This window comes from Bubalus kerabau, chromosome 1 (genome assembly GCF_029407905.1).
Source record: "Bubalus kerabau isolate K-KA32 ecotype Philippines breed swamp buffalo chromosome 1, PCC_UOA_SB_1v2, whole genome shotgun sequence".
In the NCBI taxonomy this organism is placed as follows: Eukaryota; Metazoa; Chordata; class Mammalia; order Artiodactyla; family Bovidae; genus Bubalus; species Bubalus kerabau.
Genome location: NC_073624.1, coordinates 138,736,425 through 138,756,683, shown reverse-complemented (window position 1 = coordinate 138,756,683; position 20,259 = coordinate 138,736,425). Strand labels below are relative to the sequence as shown.

At 43.1% G+C, this 20,259-nt stretch overlaps 1 protein-coding gene across 2 annotated transcripts in view; it reads left to right on the top strand.

Moving 5' to 3' along the window:
• The window catches only part of CCDC6 (coiled-coil domain containing 6), a 113,918-nt gene that overhangs the window by 88,405 nt on the left and 5,254 nt on the right, over positions 1 to 20,259 (top strand). For both annotated transcript variants that reach the window (XM_055589824.1, XM_055589813.1), the window contains exons 5-8: positions 1,351 to 1,511; positions 7,188 to 7,344; positions 10,966 to 11,066; positions 19,951 to 20,075. In XM_055589824.1, the coding sequence (XP_055445799.1) occupies positions 1,351 to 1,511; positions 7,188 to 7,344; positions 10,966 to 11,066; positions 19,951 to 20,075 (544 nt within the window). The remainder of the gene's footprint in view (positions 1 to 1,350; positions 1,512 to 7,187; positions 7,345 to 10,965; positions 11,067 to 19,950; positions 20,076 to 20,259) is intronic.

Sequence of the window (20,259 nt, the reverse complement as noted above, 5' to 3'; positions counted from 1 at the left end):
GGCCCGTGGACTGTAGCCCGTCAGGCTCCTTTGTTCATCCAGTTCTCTAGCCAAGAATACTGCAGTGAGTTGCCATGCCCTTCTCCAGGGAATCTTCCACAGGCTTTAAAAAAAGTGAAGATCCAAGGTGTACGTATATGGAATTATTTAAGCAGTAGTTGAATCAGTTTTGTTTTGCCTTATTACAGTAGTACTAATTGAATCATGGAAAGTTATTTCATCTAATAAATGGAGAGACCATTACAATATTTAACCACCTAGTTTTCTCAGCAAGGGATAAACTCAAAGGTAAAAACCAAACTAAACCAAAAACTTCCCAGCAGTTTGTAAAAAGGAGGCACAGAGGTCTGCTGCCAGTCAATCTTTCTTTGAAGAAAGCAGTAGAAGGTTTTATATATATATATAAATACCAGATTATTGCATGGAACTTTATGAAATTGTCATTTTGTCAAATATTAGAGCTTTACGTACTTCAGACTAAAAGTAGTTGGTAGAGAAGGTGGCACCACCCACTTATTAACCCAGTACATTTTTGGTTTTGTTTTGTCTTTAACTGTTTTTCCTTTTGCTGTGGCCAGAAGCAAAGGGCCTTCCATCCAGTTGGCCTTGCCCTTGTTTTTTCTTTTTGAAAATATTTATTTTTTAATTTATTTGACTGTGCCAAGTCTTAGTTGCAGCAAGCAGGGTCTTTAGTTGCGTGTGGGATCTACTTCCCTGACCAGGGATCGAACCTGGGCCCCCTGCATTGAGAGTACAGAGTGTTAGCCACTGGACCAGGGAAATCTTAGGATTGGTTTTTCAGGAGGGAAGTTGAGAAGTGTATCTGTCTATTTGATACAACCCTCCAAAAAGATTCATGATCTATAGTTCTTAAGTTTCAACTAAAAGCACTGAGAGGAAATTCCTCCAGGGTCTCCATTCCCTCAAGCCCAATATGTGGACCATTTAGTCAGCAAATCATCCTGACTGCCCAGGGTATGCCCGGCATGATAATCAGAAGCCAGTGTTAGAGATTTTTTATGTAAGGATTAATTACCAGCGGCCATTTAAGAGGAAGAAAGGGAAGGTGGATTCTTCAGCTCTGTCCTTTGACTTGACTGTTAAGTAAGGGCGATTAAAAATACTGGAAGATGGGCAGAGGAGTTAATTTAGTGAATTTTGGTGATTAATATGAGCATGCTATTAAAACAAACCTCCCAGCTAGAATGTGTTGTTGTGTCTTTATTTATTTTTCAATTACTAAGAATTTATTTATGCATTTTTAAAATAGATGATGGTGAGCATCAGATCAGTGTTTTATGTTTTAAAGACAAACTGTTTTTCATTGTTGGATTTTTCTTTTCAATGAAGAATCCTGCAGGAGAAATTAGACCAGCCGGTGTCTGCTCCCCCATCGCCTAGAGACATCTCCATGGAGATCGACTCTCCAGAAAACATGATGCGACACATCAGGTTTTTAAAGAATGAAGTGGAGAGGCTGAAGAAGCAACTGAGAGCTGCCCAGTTACAGCGTACGTAGGCTTGCTGTCACTGGTCATCTGTCCACAGGAGTAATCCACTCACCAAGGAGAGAGTTTTATAAAATACGTGTATTTCCCATTGAATTTGTATAAATTAAATTCATATTGTGTTTCATTGCCAGTACATAATTATATGTCTGTCATCCTGGAATAGTTTATTTTTAAAAAAATTATAATGGGGCAGGGCAAATAGTTAAGAATACTAGAAAATCACATAATTTCAGGAGGGTCCAGGATCAGAGGCACTATTTCTTTTCTTTTAATTAATTTTAATTGGAATATAGTTGATTAACAGTGTGTGTTAGTTTCTGTTATACAGCAAGCAGAGTGAGTCAGTTGTCCATTTACATACATCCACTCTTTTTGGGGATTCTTTTCGCATATTGGTTATTACAGAATATTGAATAGAGAGTGTCCTGTGCTATACAGTAGGTCCCCATTAGTTATCTTTTTATATCAGAGGTAGTACTCCTCCCCAGCTCCCTGGTGTTCGTCCCTTAGACGGTGCTAACACAAGCGATGCTGGAGGCCTCAGTGTACTTTGGGAGCATTAATGCAGAGACGAGTATTTATCTTCTTTACTACCAAAATTGGGCCTCAGCTAACAGTTGTTCATGGTACTTGACGAATCAGTGCTTTTGAAGTATATTCTTTTTATTTTTGGAAAGCAAAGGAACTAATTTCTGGATACGTGATCGGTCACTGTGTATTTGCTTGCATTTCTCCTATTTCAGCTTTTAGACTGTTCAAATTTATTTGAATAGATAATACAGTACAAAGTATGCAGGGAAAAAATAAGTCTCTTTCACCCCTGACCCCCAGCTCCCCAATTTTCACAATTAACACATTTTTAATATAGTCCTCAGATGTGTGTGTGTGTGTGTGTGTAGACTTCTTTTATATAAATAGTAGCACAATGAGCATACTTTTTTTTTTTTAAGTTTTCTCTTTTCACTTACTATCTCTTTCAATTTTTCCCCTACTGATACATACAGAACTGCCTTACTCCCCCTTTTAAAGGCTGTGCAGTATTTGATTGTATGGATATGCTGTAGTTTATTTAACTCATCCCTTATCAACAGACCCCTTTGAGCTGCCATGCGCAACCACAGAGAACATCTCTGTACACATATTTTGATACCTGTGTAAGAATACCTTCAGGGTAAACTCCAGGGCATGGATTTGCTGAGTCAGATGAAATGCACATTTAAAATTTCAGTGATTCTTATCTTTATGTTTTCTTCTCTGAAGTGTATTGCAAGCTCTAGTCCAGTGCTGTGTCTGGGAGGGGACATCAAGGTCATCTTGGGAACCTTTAAGAAATAGTGTGTTACGTGTCCTGTTGTTAACAAATGAGCACAAACTTAGTCATTTATTTTATTTCCAACAGAAGATCTCACATATGTATTAGTAAGATAGAGTACTAGCTGAGAAACACAACAGGAGAACCAGCCATTCCATCCCTTCTATAGAACACATGCGGGCTGTTGAGACAGCAGTTGTGTGGTTAAGATGCAAGTGATATGGTAGGATGGAAGTGACCTTGACACAGCATAAATGTGTGCCGTTCGTGTGTGAGGCTCCTTAGACCCAGCTTGGTTCTTCTCCCATGTCTTCTCTTGGAATTGTACCTGATTTTATTACCACTTTTCATTCAAATCCTTTGGGGAGTGGGACAATTCTGTTTTTGTTTCTTGGCCAGGAATCGCTTGACCCCAAAAGTCTCGTAAGAAGAAAGACACAGCGAGGAACAAATTCAACCACACTTAGGGTGGTGAAGAAGAAAAAAGAGACAGACTCACTGATTTAAAACAACACCAATTTATTATGTTTTAGTTTTTGGATGTCTGGGTTCAAAACAGGTCCACTGGGCTAAAATCAAGGTGTCAGCAGGGCTCGTTTCCTTGTAAGAGGCTCAAAAGGAGAAACTGCTTGCTTTCTTCAGCTTCTGAAGGCGTCTGCATTCTTTGGCTCATGACTCCTCCTTTGCATGGGTACCACTCCCACCTCTGCCACCCTTGTCACATCTTGTCACTCTGACCCTCCTGCCTTCCCCTTAAAGACCCTGGGGCTGCATCGGACCCACCCAGATAATCCAGGATGAGTTCCCATTTCAGGGTCCTTAACCTCACCATGTCGACAGGTCTCTTTTTCCACGTCAGGCAGCATGGCCACAGGCTTCAGAGAGTAGGATGTGGACATCTGTAGGAGGCCACCATCCTGTCTAACCCTATACAGGCTTCTGGGGTTACTCTAGGGGTGGAGCCTTGTCATCTGTATTTTTTTTAAATAAAGGCAATTCTGGTCATGTACCCCAGTTTGAGAATCACCATGGATGTGTGTTCCGTGAAAACAAGTCAGAGGGTTCTCAAGTATTGGTTGTTTTAGGTTTGGGTGTTTTTTGAGTTTTTGCTGTGTTGGACAGGCAAAGGTCTTTTAGCCCCTTTCTGAAATCTTTCGAGTGCTATTTTTCTTTCCTGTGTATACTTGCCTTGTTGTTCCCCAGACAGCATTTTTGGAAGAAATCTGGGAAGGGTATCTTATTTCCTCTACTTCCTTCCTACTGCAATGTTTGGTCCCCGGAGAGACTGTGGATATCAGCAGAGACATCTGTAAATGCTGTTTGGATTTAGTGAGGACAGGGAAAGCTGACCTGAAGCAGCTGCGTGTGGCTCCTAAGTGCTCACAGTTGATTTAGGTTGGGTTTAGAGGATGAATTCATGAGACTTACCTCATACCTGCATCTGCCTCCTTGGGTCGTATAATCTAGACCCCTTTGAAAGCTCCTAGGGCACCTGGGCCTTTTCCCGTAAGTCAAGCTGAGTCTGAGCTTGAACCTTTCGCCAGATGGCTCTCAACTCTGGATGAACGTTAGAAGCCTCAGGGGAGTTTTTGTAGACCAGTGGAGAGGCTTCATCCTTGTGGATTTTAATTTCATTGGTTTGGATGGGATCTGGGCAGGAGTATTTTCTTACCATAAACTTGAAAGAGAATGCAGAAGGTACAGGCTTTGGGACTTCCCTGGTGGTCCAGTGTTTAGGATGCTGCCAGTGCTGAGGACATGGGCTCAATCCCTTGTCCAGGAATTAAGATCCCACATACCAGCCAAAAAAAAAAAGCCAGGTACAGGCCACCTTAGGATCATATAGGAACCATCTTTTGGGAGACTAGAAATCACCTTCAGTTAACACTGTTTTTGACTGAATTTGTGAGGTGGCTGAAGATGGTGGAAGTATAAGCTGTGACTTCAAAGCTTTAGGGAGCTCAGTGTGGGAGAAAGAGGATGACTCCTGAGAGTAACTGAAGTGTTGCTCAGTCATGTCCGACTCTTTGCAACCCCATGGACTGTAGTCTGCAAGGCTCCTCTGTCCATGGGATTTCCCAGGCAAGAATGCTGGAATGGGTTGCCATTTCCTTCTCCAAGGGATCTTCCTGACCCAGGGACTGAACCCAGGTCTCCTACATTGCAGGTAGATTCTTTACCATCTGAGCCACCAGGGAAGCCCCGAGAGTAAATCCAGCCCCGTGAAATCAGGTGTGGCGACCTGCCGGTAGAGGGCAGCCAAGGAATGCCCCAGTCTCAGCCATCTGTGCCTGGGTCTCTCACACCCAGAGGCTGTGGCCCTGGTGCTGTCTCTGTGCCCCTGGCTTCTGGGTTAATTGCCAAACTGCCAGGCAGTCTTTTCAGCCATCACTCCTGGTGACTGATGTTCTTGTCTATAGCTTATTGTTTAAGGATCCCCCCTGCTGGTTTCCCCGATGCTAAAGGATTGCCATTTTTCTTTGAAAGACAGGGTTTCCTCTTAAATAATTATTCTCAAAGCCTCACAAATCCTCAGTTCTCTCCTATTTATAGAAAAGAAAGGCAACTTTCTCTGACAGCTGCCCCTCTCGTTCTAAAAACAATAAATATTCCAAGAGGCTGATAGAGCATTTCCTGTAGAGCAAGTGAAAAATTCTGCCCCCAAACATATTTGGGATGAAATACCTTTAATCATTTATATTAAAAGTGTACTTTGTAAATATTTTCCCAGCATGCCTTCAATTAAGGAGATTTTTGCATCTGGATTAGACAGCAGGGTTTCTGGTTAGATTGAAAACAGCTGAGAGATTTAGTGTTTCGTGCACATAATAGTGTTTGATAATTTGGGTGGTTTCATTTGAATTTCTAAAATAAGGATTTTCAAAAACTTGGATGCATTCTGTCAACGATGGTCTTTTGAAAATCATTGAGTACTTATCAAAAGTCATTATTTGCTAAAAATGCCAGACCTCCATTGAGTTATGTAAAACTGGAACTAATTTGGTAGACTTGGGAGTCAAATAGGTTCAGTTTATGGGAGAGAAATTGTCAGTAGCACCACCTTGCTTCCTTCTTAAATTTGAACCAGACTGATAATATGGGGTAGTATCCTGTAGGACTATCTGTTAGACGTGGTCACGGCCACTCTAAACTTGTAAGTACTTTTCAGAAAAGAGAAGTAGATGGAGACTGTACTTTTCCCAAGTTCCTTGGCTGAGACAGGGGAAAATGAAGGAGCCTAGAAGATGGGTAGACACTGAGTTTTGTATGAAGGTTATTTTCGTTACTTAGTAGCAACACATTCTGTCTGGGGTAAACCAGGAAAGGGGGGAGGTCTGCCTAGGGTAAACTGGGAAAGGGCTAGAGGGTCATGTTTTACCTTTGGTGGCAAGGATGCCACAGAATCCTGCAGAGTCACTCCGGAGGGCAGACAGCTCAGCAGAAGGGGATTCCAAAGCCCCAGGAAGATGTTGGTTGCACATTTTAGATTCCTCCAAGAGATAATCTGGTTGGTTCAGCCTGAGTCTATAGCGTCTAGCCCTGGGGCCAATTAGTTCTGACTGCACCACATATGGAGCAGCTCCTGCGGAAGGGGTACTTGTCATAAGCAAGAGCCATCCCCAGAACCTGGCTGCACGTAGGTCTTGATTTGCTGTCTGCCTCCGAAACACTGTGCATCAGTGAGGAGACAGTAACACATACACCAAAAATTAGACTGATCGGAAATGTTGATCTAATGTTGGAAATGTTGATCACATAGTGCTTACTACGTCAGTTTCTGGTTTTATAAAAAGATTTATTAACTGTTACCTAGCTCATTGAGTACACAGGTTTTCCATGTGCAACCCCTTCCCCGCCACCCCCGCCCCCACCACTTGCACTGGGGGTGTGCTAACAAGTGTGATCTCTGGGTGTGCTCCCATAGATGACCTGCCCCACCGTGTCTGGTGTTGACAGGCAGCAGAATTGGTGCCCTGAGGGGAGCCCATGGGCTGAATTTATTTCCCTATCTAAACCCCTTCCCCTCTCCACTCCAGCCAAGTAGTGAGAGCTCCGGTAACCACTCAGGCCAGACATAGCTCCAGCATGTCTTTCTTGACACAGAGCACTTTAGAAGGCAAGGAAGTGGGATTGATGCTGCCTAACCCTTTAGCGCTGCTTTTCACATTTTTTTTTCCAAAGTGCAGATCATTGGTCAACCTTGGTACTTGGGATAAACTTGAAATCCAGGTGTCTGTGTGTGGGGAGTGAGAACGGCTGTCTTGTTCTTGGTCTGTGGCACAGAGGCTGGACCAGCCCTGTCTTTTTAAGAGCGAACTATGACTGCACGGACCTTGGTTTAATCGAGAGCTCTGGCTTTTCAGATTCCGAGAAAATGGCGCAGTATTTGGAGGAGGAACGTCACATGAGAGAGGAGAACCTGAGGCTGCAGAGGAAGCTGCAGAGGGAGATGGAGAGAAGAGAGGCCCTCTGTCGACAGCTCTCTGAGAGCGAGTCCAGCTTAGAGATGGATGACGAAAGGTGCGTGTGTGTCCCGCAAACCTCGTGAGAATGACAGCAGCAAAAACCAGCCTCCAGCCCCGCTTCACCTCCTGTGAGATGTGGTAGGAGATGGCTGGAATGTTTATTTATTGTCATGATGAATACTGTCAACTCAAAGTGATTGCCGAGAATGGGATAAATGAAGACAATTGACCATCCTCCTTAAACACAGAAAGATGAAGAAAATGGCCTTTCCCAAATTACTGATAGGAGAGACATGGGGCAGGTCATGTATAGAGAGGCAGCATCGACGTGTTGTTGAATTCATCTGATCCTATGTCATGTCTCTTTAGAGCATGGGTGATTGTTATTTAGTTGCTAAGTCACGTCCGACTCTTTAGCGACCCCATGGACTGTAGCCTGCCAGGATTCTCTGTTCATGGGATTTCCCAGGCAAGGATACTGGAGTGGGTTGCCATTTCCTTCTCCAGGGAACCTTCCTGACCCAGGAATTGAACCCACGTCTCCTTCTTTTGCTACACTGAGCCACTGGGGAAGCCCTTAGAATATGGGTGGGAGCATCTTAGTTCACAGAAAAAATGAGCAGGCTGTGCATGGTACAGCCTGAGAAAGCAGATGTGTCCAGGGGGTGAAAGAATCTGTCAGAGATGGGCGAAAGTTGTTGAAAACCAGAGGTTTTGCTTTTACACACTTGGTGACTTTTCAGCCTTTTTGCAGCTACTTTTCAAAAACGAAACAAATACATTTATCTGACCAGGCCTCAATATCAAGACCCCTCATTGTCCCACTGAGAAATGGGTTGGAATAAGAGAGTCATCCTTTGGTCAGCTAGACAGATTTTCCTTTCCCTCCCTACCCGCCCTCCTGCTCTGTACTTTGAAGAGAGGTGATCGTGAAGACAACCACCATCCGACAGGATGGGGCAGCCAGTCTCTGACCAGGGTCTGCCAATGGCTGTGATGACTCATACTTGCTGTTGACACCAGAGCGCGTTGTTTGAACACATGTGGGCAGTTCTAGCAGATCAGCACTCCATTTCTCATATTGAACAGATCCAGGGGGCTAACACTCGTTCTGATTAAGTCACTGTGGGCAGTGATAGTATTATCATTTCACGAAAAATGTATGATTTTTTTATAATGAAGATCTACTTTTATCATCTAAAATATTTTAATAAAAACAGACTTAAATCAGTTTTTAAAACTATCTTCCTTGTTTGAAAAGAATAAAAGTGAGTCTTTGTTTCCTCAGAAGTTTATATTCTAAAACTCTCCTCCTTAACTCTGAATGTCACTGATCTGTTTCTGACAGTGTCTCATTCTTCCTGGAATTCTTATCCTCTGAAAACCGTTTTGACTAAAGACATCAGCTAGAATATTAATTACCTCACTTCTTTAGCAACTACCTGAAGACATGGAGCAGAGGGTGTGTTAATATACACAGCACCCTGTGCTTGATTTTTTTTTGGGGGGGGGATATAGTTGCTTTATACTGCTGTTAGTTTCTACTGTACAGCTAAGTGAACCAGCTGTTTGTATACACATCTCCCCTCTTTTTGCATTTGAATATGACGCACTCTGAGGGACAAGTTCTCTGACTATAGTGAAAACACTAAGGCTACTTCAGGCTTCTGGACAAAAAAATCGATTTTTCCCCAGAGTTGGTATTTACTGCAGAAGCTTTGCCTTGCTTGCTTGCTTTCTTTTTTTTTTTTTTGACTTGTCCAGTGTGCATGGTAGCATCAGAAGCAAGGTTTGACTCCCAGCCCTGCTCTCCCACTCTTTTTTTTAATGTTGGAGTATGGTTGATTTACAATGTTGCGTTTGTTTCGGGTATACAGCAAGGTGATTTAGTTACACAAGTCCAGATATCTGGGCTTCCCTGGTGACTCAGATGGTAAAGAATCTGCCTGCAATGCAGGAGACCTGGGTTCAGTCCCTGGATTAGGAAGATTTCCCTGGAGAAGGGAAAGGCTACTCACTGCAGTATTCTTGCCTGGAGAATTTCATGGACAGCAGAGCCTGGGGCTACAGTCCATGGGATTGCAGAGAGTCAGACATGACTGAGCAGCTAACACCTATTCATCTGTCTATTCTTTTCCATATAGGTTAATATAGAATATTGAATGTAGTTCCCTGTGCTATGCAGTAGGTCCTTGTTAGCTTTTTTAGGTTGGATTATCAGGAGTCAAGTGCAGCTGCCCAATAAAGACGCCTGCTGTCCCTACTGGGGATAATATCACATTTGGGAGAAAGAAAATAGGCACTTGAGACTTGTATATCTTTAAGTCCTTAAAGACCAAGAAGTGGTCTTAGTAGCCTTGCTGACTGCAGAATTACAAGGCGTCTGGTCTAGCAGCACCATGGTGGGCTACACTAAAGAAAGCAGGGAGAACTGGTGGTGAGCAGCTCACTAACAAGTGCGTGCCAAACTTGGGAGCCTTGTTTTCTTTGAGTTGACTAAACCGGCATAGAAATAACTGTGTTCAAGTTCCTCATGTGAGCTGATTAAACATCAGGGCTGAGATTGCCTCTAGGGTAGACATGTCTGCACGTGTTCCTTCCTTTGGCTGGAAAGCCTGGGAAGGATCACTTCTTAGAGAGTCTCTCAAGCAGAAATGCGCCCTCGTCAGCTCTCTCTGCTTGTTCACCAAGTGAGGTCTAATATGATTTCTGAATCCAGGAAGAAGTCTGACGCGCACGGTGTGACCTGCTGAGATACTCACCCGAGTGTCTTTTATTACATCCTCCATTCAAACATGTGACTGTTAAGCAAGGCCTGCCTTATAAACAATTGACATCCACTTCAGGGAACCACATACCTTTAATTTGATGACATACATCGCAGAGGGCTTGTTTGGGTTGGCCTTTCAAGGAACAATTTACATGTATCCATTATAGCATTTACATGTAGCCACTGAGCCCCATTGGTAGCTCAGACCATAAGGAATCTGCCTACAATGTGGGAGACCTGGATTTGATCCCTGGGTTGGGAAGGTCCCCCTGGAGAAGGAAATGGCAACTCACTCTAGTGTTCTTGCCTGGAGAATCCCATGGACAGAGGAGCCTGGCAGAAGTCAGAAAGAGTCCAACACGACTGAGCAGCTAACGTACACACACACAACACACACTTACAACATGGAGTGTTGTAAGTCCATGGAGTCGCAAAGAATCCGACACAACTGAGCAACACACACACACAACACACACTTACAACATGGAGTGTTGTAAGTCCATAGAGTCGCAAAGAGTCCAACACAACTGAGCAACATACACACACAACACACACACTTACAACATGGTTGTGTCTCATTCTTGGAACAGGGGCAGTGAATTCCTACGTAACTGTTCCGTGATGGAGAAAAGCCTGGTCCTGTCTGTGACCCTGTCACCAGGCCTCCGTCCTGAGTAAAGGCAGCCTGGATTCCCTCGCCCGCACCCCTGCAGAGAGCTCTGTGCCAGGCAGGGCAGCAGCGTGGCTCTGGCGCCTTCATTATACACGTGTCCTCGCTACAGCGGCACTTTCTGAACATTCAGGAATTCTACCTCATGATGCGAACGTCTGACATTTTCTCAGGGGGAGCGTTCTGAGGAACTGCTGGGATGCAGGCGGCGCTAACCATGTCATCCTGCCTCTTAGGTATTTTAACGAGATGTCTGCACAAGGATTAAGACCTCGCACTGTGTCCAGCCCGATCCCTTACACACCTTCTCCCAGTTCAAGCCGGCCAATATCACCTGGTGAGTATGTGTTCTCAGCTGCCTCTGCGACTCATTTCTACTGTATTTATTAGCTACCCCTGAATACGTTCCCTCCCAGCATATAAAAGTCTTGTAAACAGAGAGGGGTCATGTGTTGTCCAGAAACATCCAAAAAAAATGATCAATACCATCACAACAGAGTCTTTGCTTCACATTTTTAAGCACAAATATTGTAATGCCAGCTGGTGGTTTTCTTCAGTTTTTCTGGAACCAAAAAATGTAATTTAAGTCTACAAAACCTTTGTGAAAAGACTATCTTTGACTATGATTTTAGGTGCCAATGAATCAACAAGAACCTTGGGTAGATTTTTCTGAGATGCATCAAAGCTTATTATGGGTTCTCTCTTCTTATTATGGGTTCACCATCTCCGTTTTAGCCTCAGAGTAATTAATGCAGGTGTTGTATTAAAATTGAGGGAGCAGTGATACGGAGGTTCCGCAGCTACTGGTCAGATGGCCAGGAAATGGCGAGGCAGGGCATGTCTTATTTCCAAGGCCTGTGTCCTTCCGAGCACAGGCTGCCTCCTGCTCTCTGCAGTGATGGTGAGTGGGCCTCGGCCCTGGGATGCACACCAGGCGAGAAGGAACTGGCTTTGCTTCTGTCTCTGGCTTTGCTCCTCAGAAGCCTTCCCCTCAAAGGCAGGCTTGTCTTCATCTGACCCCAAAAAACTCTTCCCAGGGTCCCTGGCTCCATACCCGCACAGCATGGGATTCTCAGGCCAGGAGGGCAAATTGATGATCCAGCAGGGAAGAAAGAGGAAGGCAGGGGAGGGAGGGCAGTGAGTGGAGGGAGGAAGGAAAAGGTAGCCGGCCAAGGGCTGGTGTCTTGTGACTGAAGTGTCCAGGCTACTCTTCTTGTGCTCGCTGGTAAACAGATTTTCAACAGAGTTGGGGGGAAAGTGTGGGGGGTGGGGGAAGGGAGCTGGAGGGACAGTTTCACAGCAGAATAAAGTGAGGTGATGGCTCAAAAGGGTGGCAGCAATAAAGGTTTTGTGGTCTGGGACAATGAAACAGCTTCATGTTAGGGTGCCATCTCATTTTGTCTGTTGTAATAATGGGACACCAAGGATGGATGCCCTTCAGGTTGACAGAGGGGAAGTGCCGTAGCCCGGCAGGTGGCTGAGGATAGCAGGAGGCAGAAATGGCTTGGTTTTGTGAGTTTAGGATCCAGCCCAGCACTGTGCTGCTATGACTTTTTGTAAGAGGGGTCACCCTTTTTGTTTTTTTTTGGTCTGTCTGTTTTTGCCCAAGCCATGTGGCGTGCAGAATCTTAGTTCCCTGACTAGGGATTGAACTCATGGCGCCTGCAGTGGAAATGCAGAGTCTTAACCACTGGCCCACCAAGGACATCTCTAGAAGGGTCATTTGTAAAAGCCCAACACAAAGTGTGGCCGCTTTTGTCCACTTGGGGCTGGCACGGTCTCAGGCATCTGACAAGGTGAAGAGGGGCTGTTTGCAAATCAAAAGGACTTTCTGTTGTGGATCTTCAGCACAATCATCACTTATTCTTGCCCCAAAGGATGTTCCCAAGTCTGTTTCTCCTGCTCTGCAGTGGCCTTGACATCTCTCCAGAAGCTTCTCTCCTGAGCTGCCTCTCAGGTTTCCCCCAAAGAGCATTTGGGTTTCACTACCAGGAGGATAAAGGTCTTTGCTTTCTGATTTATTGATGGGGAAGAAAGTCGTGAGTTAGGAAGAAGCAAGAAAGAGGAAGGCTTTTATAGCTCATACTGATACTGATTCATGTTAAGTATAATTTAGTGTTCTCTTTGTTTTATTTAAACCTAAATGCATGTGATTTCTAATTCATTAAATGTAGTGTTGTGGTCACTGAAGAAACCAGAAACAAAAGTGAGACCTTGGTTGGGAATATTAACTTCAATGGTAACGAATACTCTGCAGGAAGATTTATTGCATGCACAGAATTTTGGCTTTTGCTGTCCCTGTTGCTATAATGTGGGGCTTCCTTGTATAGACAAGCTAGTTGGTTCTCCATTAATACTACATCATAGTAAGTAACAACTAGATTTTTTCTTTTTAAATTTCAGCCAGCTTTAGTGAGAACATTTGTACCATCTTTGAAATTCTAGAATATCATCAAAGTAGATTATAAACTCTTTTTGGCAGTGGAATTACTCCTATTCTCTCTAGTCCATTGCATGCATAATATATGAGCAACATCTGAATTTTCAAGTTTTCTTTTCACTTTATTTTTTATTGAAAGAATTTGTGGTTCTCAATATTATGAATATCTAATCACTGCTTTAGTGGAACTGGGCTGTTTGTAGTTTTCATTTCCTTTTTAAGTATTTTGGCTCTTCTTGCCTTACCATTTAACATTGGCAGTCTTGTATTTTCATTAACTTGTTGCAATATTTTGAGGGCTATCTCACAACTTGATTGAAAGGAACGTTTCCCAGAACTGACAAAAAATTCTTGCTTATATGTGGACTTGTACATGTGGATTATACAGAGTATTATTTTTTCCAGCAATTTTTTTGAAGTTGTTCAGTATTTTATATAGCCTAAGAAAAAGCCATTCCCACTTAGCACGTTTTCATGTGCCTACATCAGGCATGGGGGATAATGAAGTTGTTAAAAGGATCTATACTGCACTAGCGACAAGCATAGCTGCTGCCCCATCTTGGTTTCTAATTCCGGTCTCCAGTTAAAAGAACTGAGGCTCTTTGGAGAAACGTATGTTTCTGGGGCCTGGGGCAGGGAATATATGAGATGAATGTGGACATTCCAGTTATGCCAACGTAGTAAGGAGAAGCGCAAAAAACACAAAGATAAGGATAGTTCCAAGAGACACAGGAGCTAGCGGAAAGGGCTCCCAAAGGCCAAAGCTGGAACATTTGAACGATAAGCAGTGTAATGGTAGATTGTAACCCAAACAGAAAACAAATATCCATCAGTTCACACTGATCTAAATAAATGACTAAGTAAATAGATAGGGAGAAGAGATAAATCTCTCATTACAGAGGAATTCCAAATAATTGATGTAGATAGTCTGTCCTCATGGAAATGGAACTAGCTCCCTGATCTCTAAATATGGACTGCAGATGAGGACTTGCAGAGAACACGGTGTGAGAAGGAAGGGGAAAGAGTACCTTTATAGTGGAGAAACTTCACAGGTGCTGCCTCAGCCAGGAGATCAAGGTCAACATCGACAGTGGTCAGTCATGTTGGTAGTATGTACCCTTGATCTGAGGGCTTCCCATTTGGCACTAGTGGTAAAGAACCCGCCTGCCAATGCAGGAGACATAAGAGATGCAGGTTCGGTCCTTGGATCAGGAAGATCCCCTGGAGGAGAGCATGGCAACCCCCTCCAGTATTCCTGCCTGGAGAATCCCATGGACAAAGGAGCCTGGTGGGCTACAGACCATAGGGTCGCAGAGAATCAGACACAACTGAAGCGACTTAGCACACACACATCCTTGATATGATGTGCTGAGAAGAGCCCTTTACCTCTGCGGTCTTCCTCCCCCAAGCTCATCACCCCACGTGGAAAATGTCAGACAGTAGAGGGACACTGTGTCTGTAAAATACCTGATCAGTACACCTGAAAACTGACGAGGTCATAAAAAAACAAGGAGGAAGTTTGAGGAACTATCTCAGCCAAGAGGTACCTAATGAGACATGACAACTATGCATAAAACATGGATTCCTGAAACAGGAAGAGGACAATAGGGAAAACCTCAGGAAATCCAGATAATGTATGAATCTGAGTTAGTAGTAATGTATCAACATTGGTTTATTAGTTGTGACAAAAGTACCACAGTGGCATAAAAAGTTAATAATAGGGAATCTGGTGGAATTCCCCAGCAATCCAGTGGTTAGGACTGCACGCTTTCAATTCCAAGGTCATGGGTTCAGTCCCTGGTTGAGGAACTGCTGCTGCTGCTAAGTCGCTTCAGTTGTGTCCGACTCTGTGCGACCCCATAGATGGCAGCCCACCAGGCTCCCCCGTCCCTGGGATTCTCCAGGCAAGAACACTGGAGTGGGTTGCCATTTCCTTCTCCAATGCATGAAAATGAAAAGTGAAAGTGAAGTCGCTCAGTCGTGTCCGACTCTTAGCGACCCCATGGACTGCAGCCCACCAGGCTCCTCCGTCCATGGGATTTTCCAGGCAAGAGTACTGGAGTGGGGAGCTAAGATCCTACAAAGCATGTGGTGTGATCAAATAATGATAATATGGAATCTGAGTGTGTGAAGTGCAGGAACTCTCTATACTTATTTTCGCCACTTTTCTGTAAACCAAAAACTATTCTAAAATAAAAACTCTATTTTAAAGCTACTAAAATAGATAAGATCACCTAGTCATGGAAGGTACAGGGAGAAGAGAAAAGCCCTTCCGTCTGATCCAGAAGTGACTGTAATATTTAGAGGTCATGTACAGGAGGAAACCTGGCAAAGGAGATTGGGAAGTTGCTCCCAGGGAAGGGGAAGGAAACCAGTATCCGATATCACTGAGGTGAAGACAAGCCTTTCAGCAAGAAGGGCGGGGTCAGCTCTGTCCCTCATTGCCCCAAGGTCAATTGCAATAAAGAGCGGAGGGTAGCAATGCAGCTGGCAGCACAGAAACGCTGCCTACCTTGGCAAGAGCAGCCTTGATGGAGTGATGAGGACAGAGCCAGATCAGGGAGAGCTAAAAAAGAAATATCTGTAGTACGTGAATGTTCACAGAGACAGTGTTGTCATGAATGACTTGTAGAACTAAAATAATCTCCAAAGGAACAGAATCTTCAAACTTCTGCCTTTTGTTTGGTTGTATGGTGATTGGCTTTGGTTTTTTTTTTAATCCTTTCAGTTCAGTTCAGTTCAGTCGCTCAGTCGTGTCCTGTTCTTTGTGACCCCATGAATCACAGCACACCAGGCCTCCCTGTCCATCACCAACTCCCGGAGTTTACTCAAACTCATGTGCATCGAGTTGGTGATGCCATCCAGCCATCTCATTCTCTGTCATCCCCTTATCCTCCTGCCCCCAATCCCTCCCAGCATCAGGGTCTTTTCCAATGAGTCAACTCTTTGCATGAGGTGGCCAAAGTATTGGAGTTTCAGCCTCAGCATCAGTCCTTCCAATGAACACCCAGGACTGGTCTCCTTTAGGATGGACTGGTTGGATCTCCTTGCAGTCCAAGGGACTCGCAAGAGTCTTCTCCAGCACCACAGTTCAAAAGCATCAATTCTTTGGCGCTCAGCTTTCTTCACAGTCCAACTCTCACATCCATCACATCTTTTTTCCTTTAGCAGAGGTGTATTAGAGGGAATTTGGGGGCAGTCGGAAGAAGCAGAAATATTCATAAAACCATCCAGAATCCTTATATCCAAAGTGTTAAGATTTTCATGTTTTCAAGTGTCTTCTCTCCCCATATCTCCCCTCCCCCATGTCTTGCAACTTCCCTTTTGGTAGTTGATTTTCTATTGTTTATGTATACATTGGTATCTTCATTTTGCTTAGTGGTATTTTGTCATGAATTGCTTTTAATGAGTCATTTTTTTAAAATTCACAATCTTGAGCTAGTGGACAATGAAGTAAATCTTAAAATTTTTACTCTAGGCAATGCATTTCTGTAGTAGAGCAAGAGCAATTTATTCCAACAATGACTTCATAAAGCCACAGTGTTCTGTTTAGGAGGCATTTTCTATTTAGGTTTTTTTGGGGATTTTTATCCTTTATTATATTCCTGGGCCTGAGGGTCAGATGTATGATGATTATAACTTAGGAGAAAAAGAAAATTTGTAAGACATGGTCTCTGGCCTCTAATGCTTATGATCAACAACAGGGCCTAAGGAAACACAAGAAATAAGATACTGTTAATGCAAGGCCAAATATAATGAGTTTCATGTATTTTATATCCCCTAAAATGTTAAGTTGTGGTGCATCCATACTCAGTGACATATTACCCAGCACTAAAAAGGAATTAACTTGATATACACAATAATTTGGAAGGATCACAGGGGTATTGTGATGAGTGAAAAACTAATCTCAAAGGATTGTATACTGTATAATTTCATATCTATTAATATAGCATGCTCAAAGTGAGAAAATTACAGTGATGGAAAACAGGTCAGTCCTTGCCAGGGGTTAGGATTAGAGAGAGGGCATAACAATTAGAGGGACAACACAAAGAAGTTTGCTTGTGGTTTTGTAATGATTGTGTGTACTGATTGTGGTGACAATCACTTGGATCAGCACAAGTGATAAAATTACACCTGTACGTGGACACACACACACGCACACACAATGAGTTAGTCACTTGTTTTGGGCCAATGTCAATTTTCTGTTTTTGACAATGTGCTGCAGTTATGTAAGACATCATTGGGGGAAGCTGGGTGAACGGTAGACAGAGATCCTATAGTATTTTTGCAACTTCTTATGAATCATAAACTATTTCTAAATAAAAATTTATGATAAAATTAGAAGGTATAATTAAGAAAAAAACTAATTTCAAGAGAATTTCAAAGGAGAAAGAGCTACCAGCTTAGAGAGCTTTCGAGATGAGCCTTGAAGGAGAGGTGGTTGTTGTTCAGTTGCTAAGTTGTGTCCAATTCTTTGTGACCCTGTGGACTGCAGCCCAGGCTTCCCTATCCTTCACTATGTCCCAGGGTTTGCTCAAACTCATGTCCGTTGAGTCGGTGATGCCCTGTAACCATCTTGTCCTCTGTCAGCCCCTTCTCCTGCCTTCAATCTTTTCCAGCATCAGAGTTTTTCCAATGAGTCAGCTCTTTAGAGCAGGTGGCCAAAGTATTGGAGCTTCAGCTTCAGCATCCGTCCTTCCAATGAATATTCAGGGTTGATTCCCTTTAGGATTGACTAGTTTGAACTCCTTGCTGTCCCAGGGATTCTCAAAAGCCTTGCCCAGCACCACAATTTGAAAACATCAGTTCGGGAAGTGGTTAAATATCTGTTTCTTTGGGGAGGAACACTGGGATCTATAGAGCTTTTTGTTTTCTTGGTTTAATATCCTGAAGTCGCCAAGTTTTCCGTGGTGGCTTTTTGTTTGCCTTTGTGGCTACAACAAACACGGCGGTTTTGTCTTGTTATTATTGGTGTATCTTGTGACACCTTCCCTTTTCTTGCATCTGGTCTTCACCCCTTCACTCTGTTTTTTCCACTCGACTCTTATTTCGTCTGTCTTCTACTTTTGTAATGTCTCAGTTGTACTCCTCTCAAGCCTGGACTTTTTTTTTTTTTAGTGGAGGTAAGAACACTTAACATGAGATCCACCCTCTTACCACCTTTTTAACTGTTCTGTACAGTACTGTTAAATAGGTACAGTGTTGTGCAGCATATCTCTGTAACTTATTCTTCTTATAAAATTGAAACATTATAACCATCAAATAATAATTCCCCCATTCCCTCTACCCCTGCCCCCCATCAACCACCATCCTGCTTTCTGCTTCTGTGAGTTTGCCCTAGGTCCTCTGTGTATCTGTTGTCGTGCAGTATCCATCCTTCTGTGACTGGCTTGTATTAGTTAACATAATGTCCTCCAGGTTCATCATGTTCTTTAAAAAAAAAAAACAAAAACAGTTTTCTTCTTTTTAAAGGCTGAATAATATTCCATTGCATGTTTATATCATGTTTTCTCTATCCACTCATCTGTTGATGAACTTCTGGGTCGTGTCTATGTCTTGGCTACTGTGAAGAGTGTTGCTATGAACCTGTGGGTGCAAATTTCTTTTCAAGATCCTGTTTCCAGTTCTTTTGGATAAATACCCTGAAGTGGGATTGCTGGATCATCTATGGTAGTTCTATTTTTAATTTTTGAGGAAGCTCCATAATGCTCTCTGTAGCATTCGCACCCATTTACATTCCCATCAGCAGTGCACGGGGTTCCCTTTGCTCCACATCCTTGCCGACCTTTTTTATTTTTATTTTTTTTAACAGCTATGCTAACAGATGTAAGATCATATCCCGTGTGGTTTGGATTTGCTTTTCACTGATGATTATTGATGTTGAGCATCTTTTCATGTATCTATTGGCCATCGGTTTGCCTTCTTTGGAAAAGTGTTTGCTGAGGTTCTCTGCCCATTTTTTATCAGGTTATTTATTTGCTTTTGCATTGGATGAGTTTCTTACCTATTTTGGATATTATTCCATATTATTCCCTTATCTGATACATGATTTATAAATATTTTCTCCCATTCCATAGGTTACCTTTGTGTCAATTATTTCCTTTGCTGAGCAGAAACTTTTTAGTATCCTGTAGTCCCATTTGGCTGTCTTTGCTTTTGTGGCTGTGTGTTTGGTGTCATATCTAAGAAATCATTGCCAAGACCAACGTTATAAAGCTTTCTCCTGTGTTTCCTTATAGGAGTTTTATGGTTTCAGGTTTTATGTGTAAGTCTTTAATTCATTTTGAGTTGATTTTTGTGTGTGGTGTAAGTTAGGGCTCCAGTTTCATTCTTTATGGATGTGAATGTCAAGTTTTCCCAGCACCATTTGTTGAAGAGACCACCCTTTTACCATCGCATATTCCTGGCACCTTCATTGAAATCATCTGACCATTTATGTGTGGACTTATATCTGGACTGTCTAGTCTGTTCTAGGGCTTGACTTTTATATCCTTTGTTATCCATCCATCAGGCCATTTGGTGAGCCCATCACTCCTCTTACCCGTTTGCATTTTTGTGGATGAATAAGAACTTCTACATTTTTTTTTGGCCTCAGGGCATGTGGGATCTTAGTTCCCTAACCAGGGATCGAACCTGTGCCCCCTGCATTGGCAGCATGGAGTCTTGACCACTAGCCCACCAGGGAAGTTCCAGAACTTCCCTATTTTTAAGCCTCCTAGATGCTTAAGACACCAGAGAGTTGAGTCCAGAGTAATACTCACAAGTTGTTGTTATATTTCAGGTCTCTCATATGCAAGTCACACAGTTGGTTTCACGCCACCAACTTCACTGACTCGAGCCGGAATGTCTTATTACAATTCTCCAGGTCTTCATGTGCAGCATATGGGAGCATCCCATGGTATCACAGTAAGTATCCATGCAGGAAGCAGCACTTTATGCCCAATGGTGGTAGCGACTGGTATAGCGACATGGGAGCTGGTGTTGATGCCCTTGGAACTTTACCTTTCTTATTCCTTCAGTTCATCCTAAACTTCTAGATATCTCCCAGCAATTCGATGCCGCATTGTGGTGGTGAAACTGAAATCCTTCT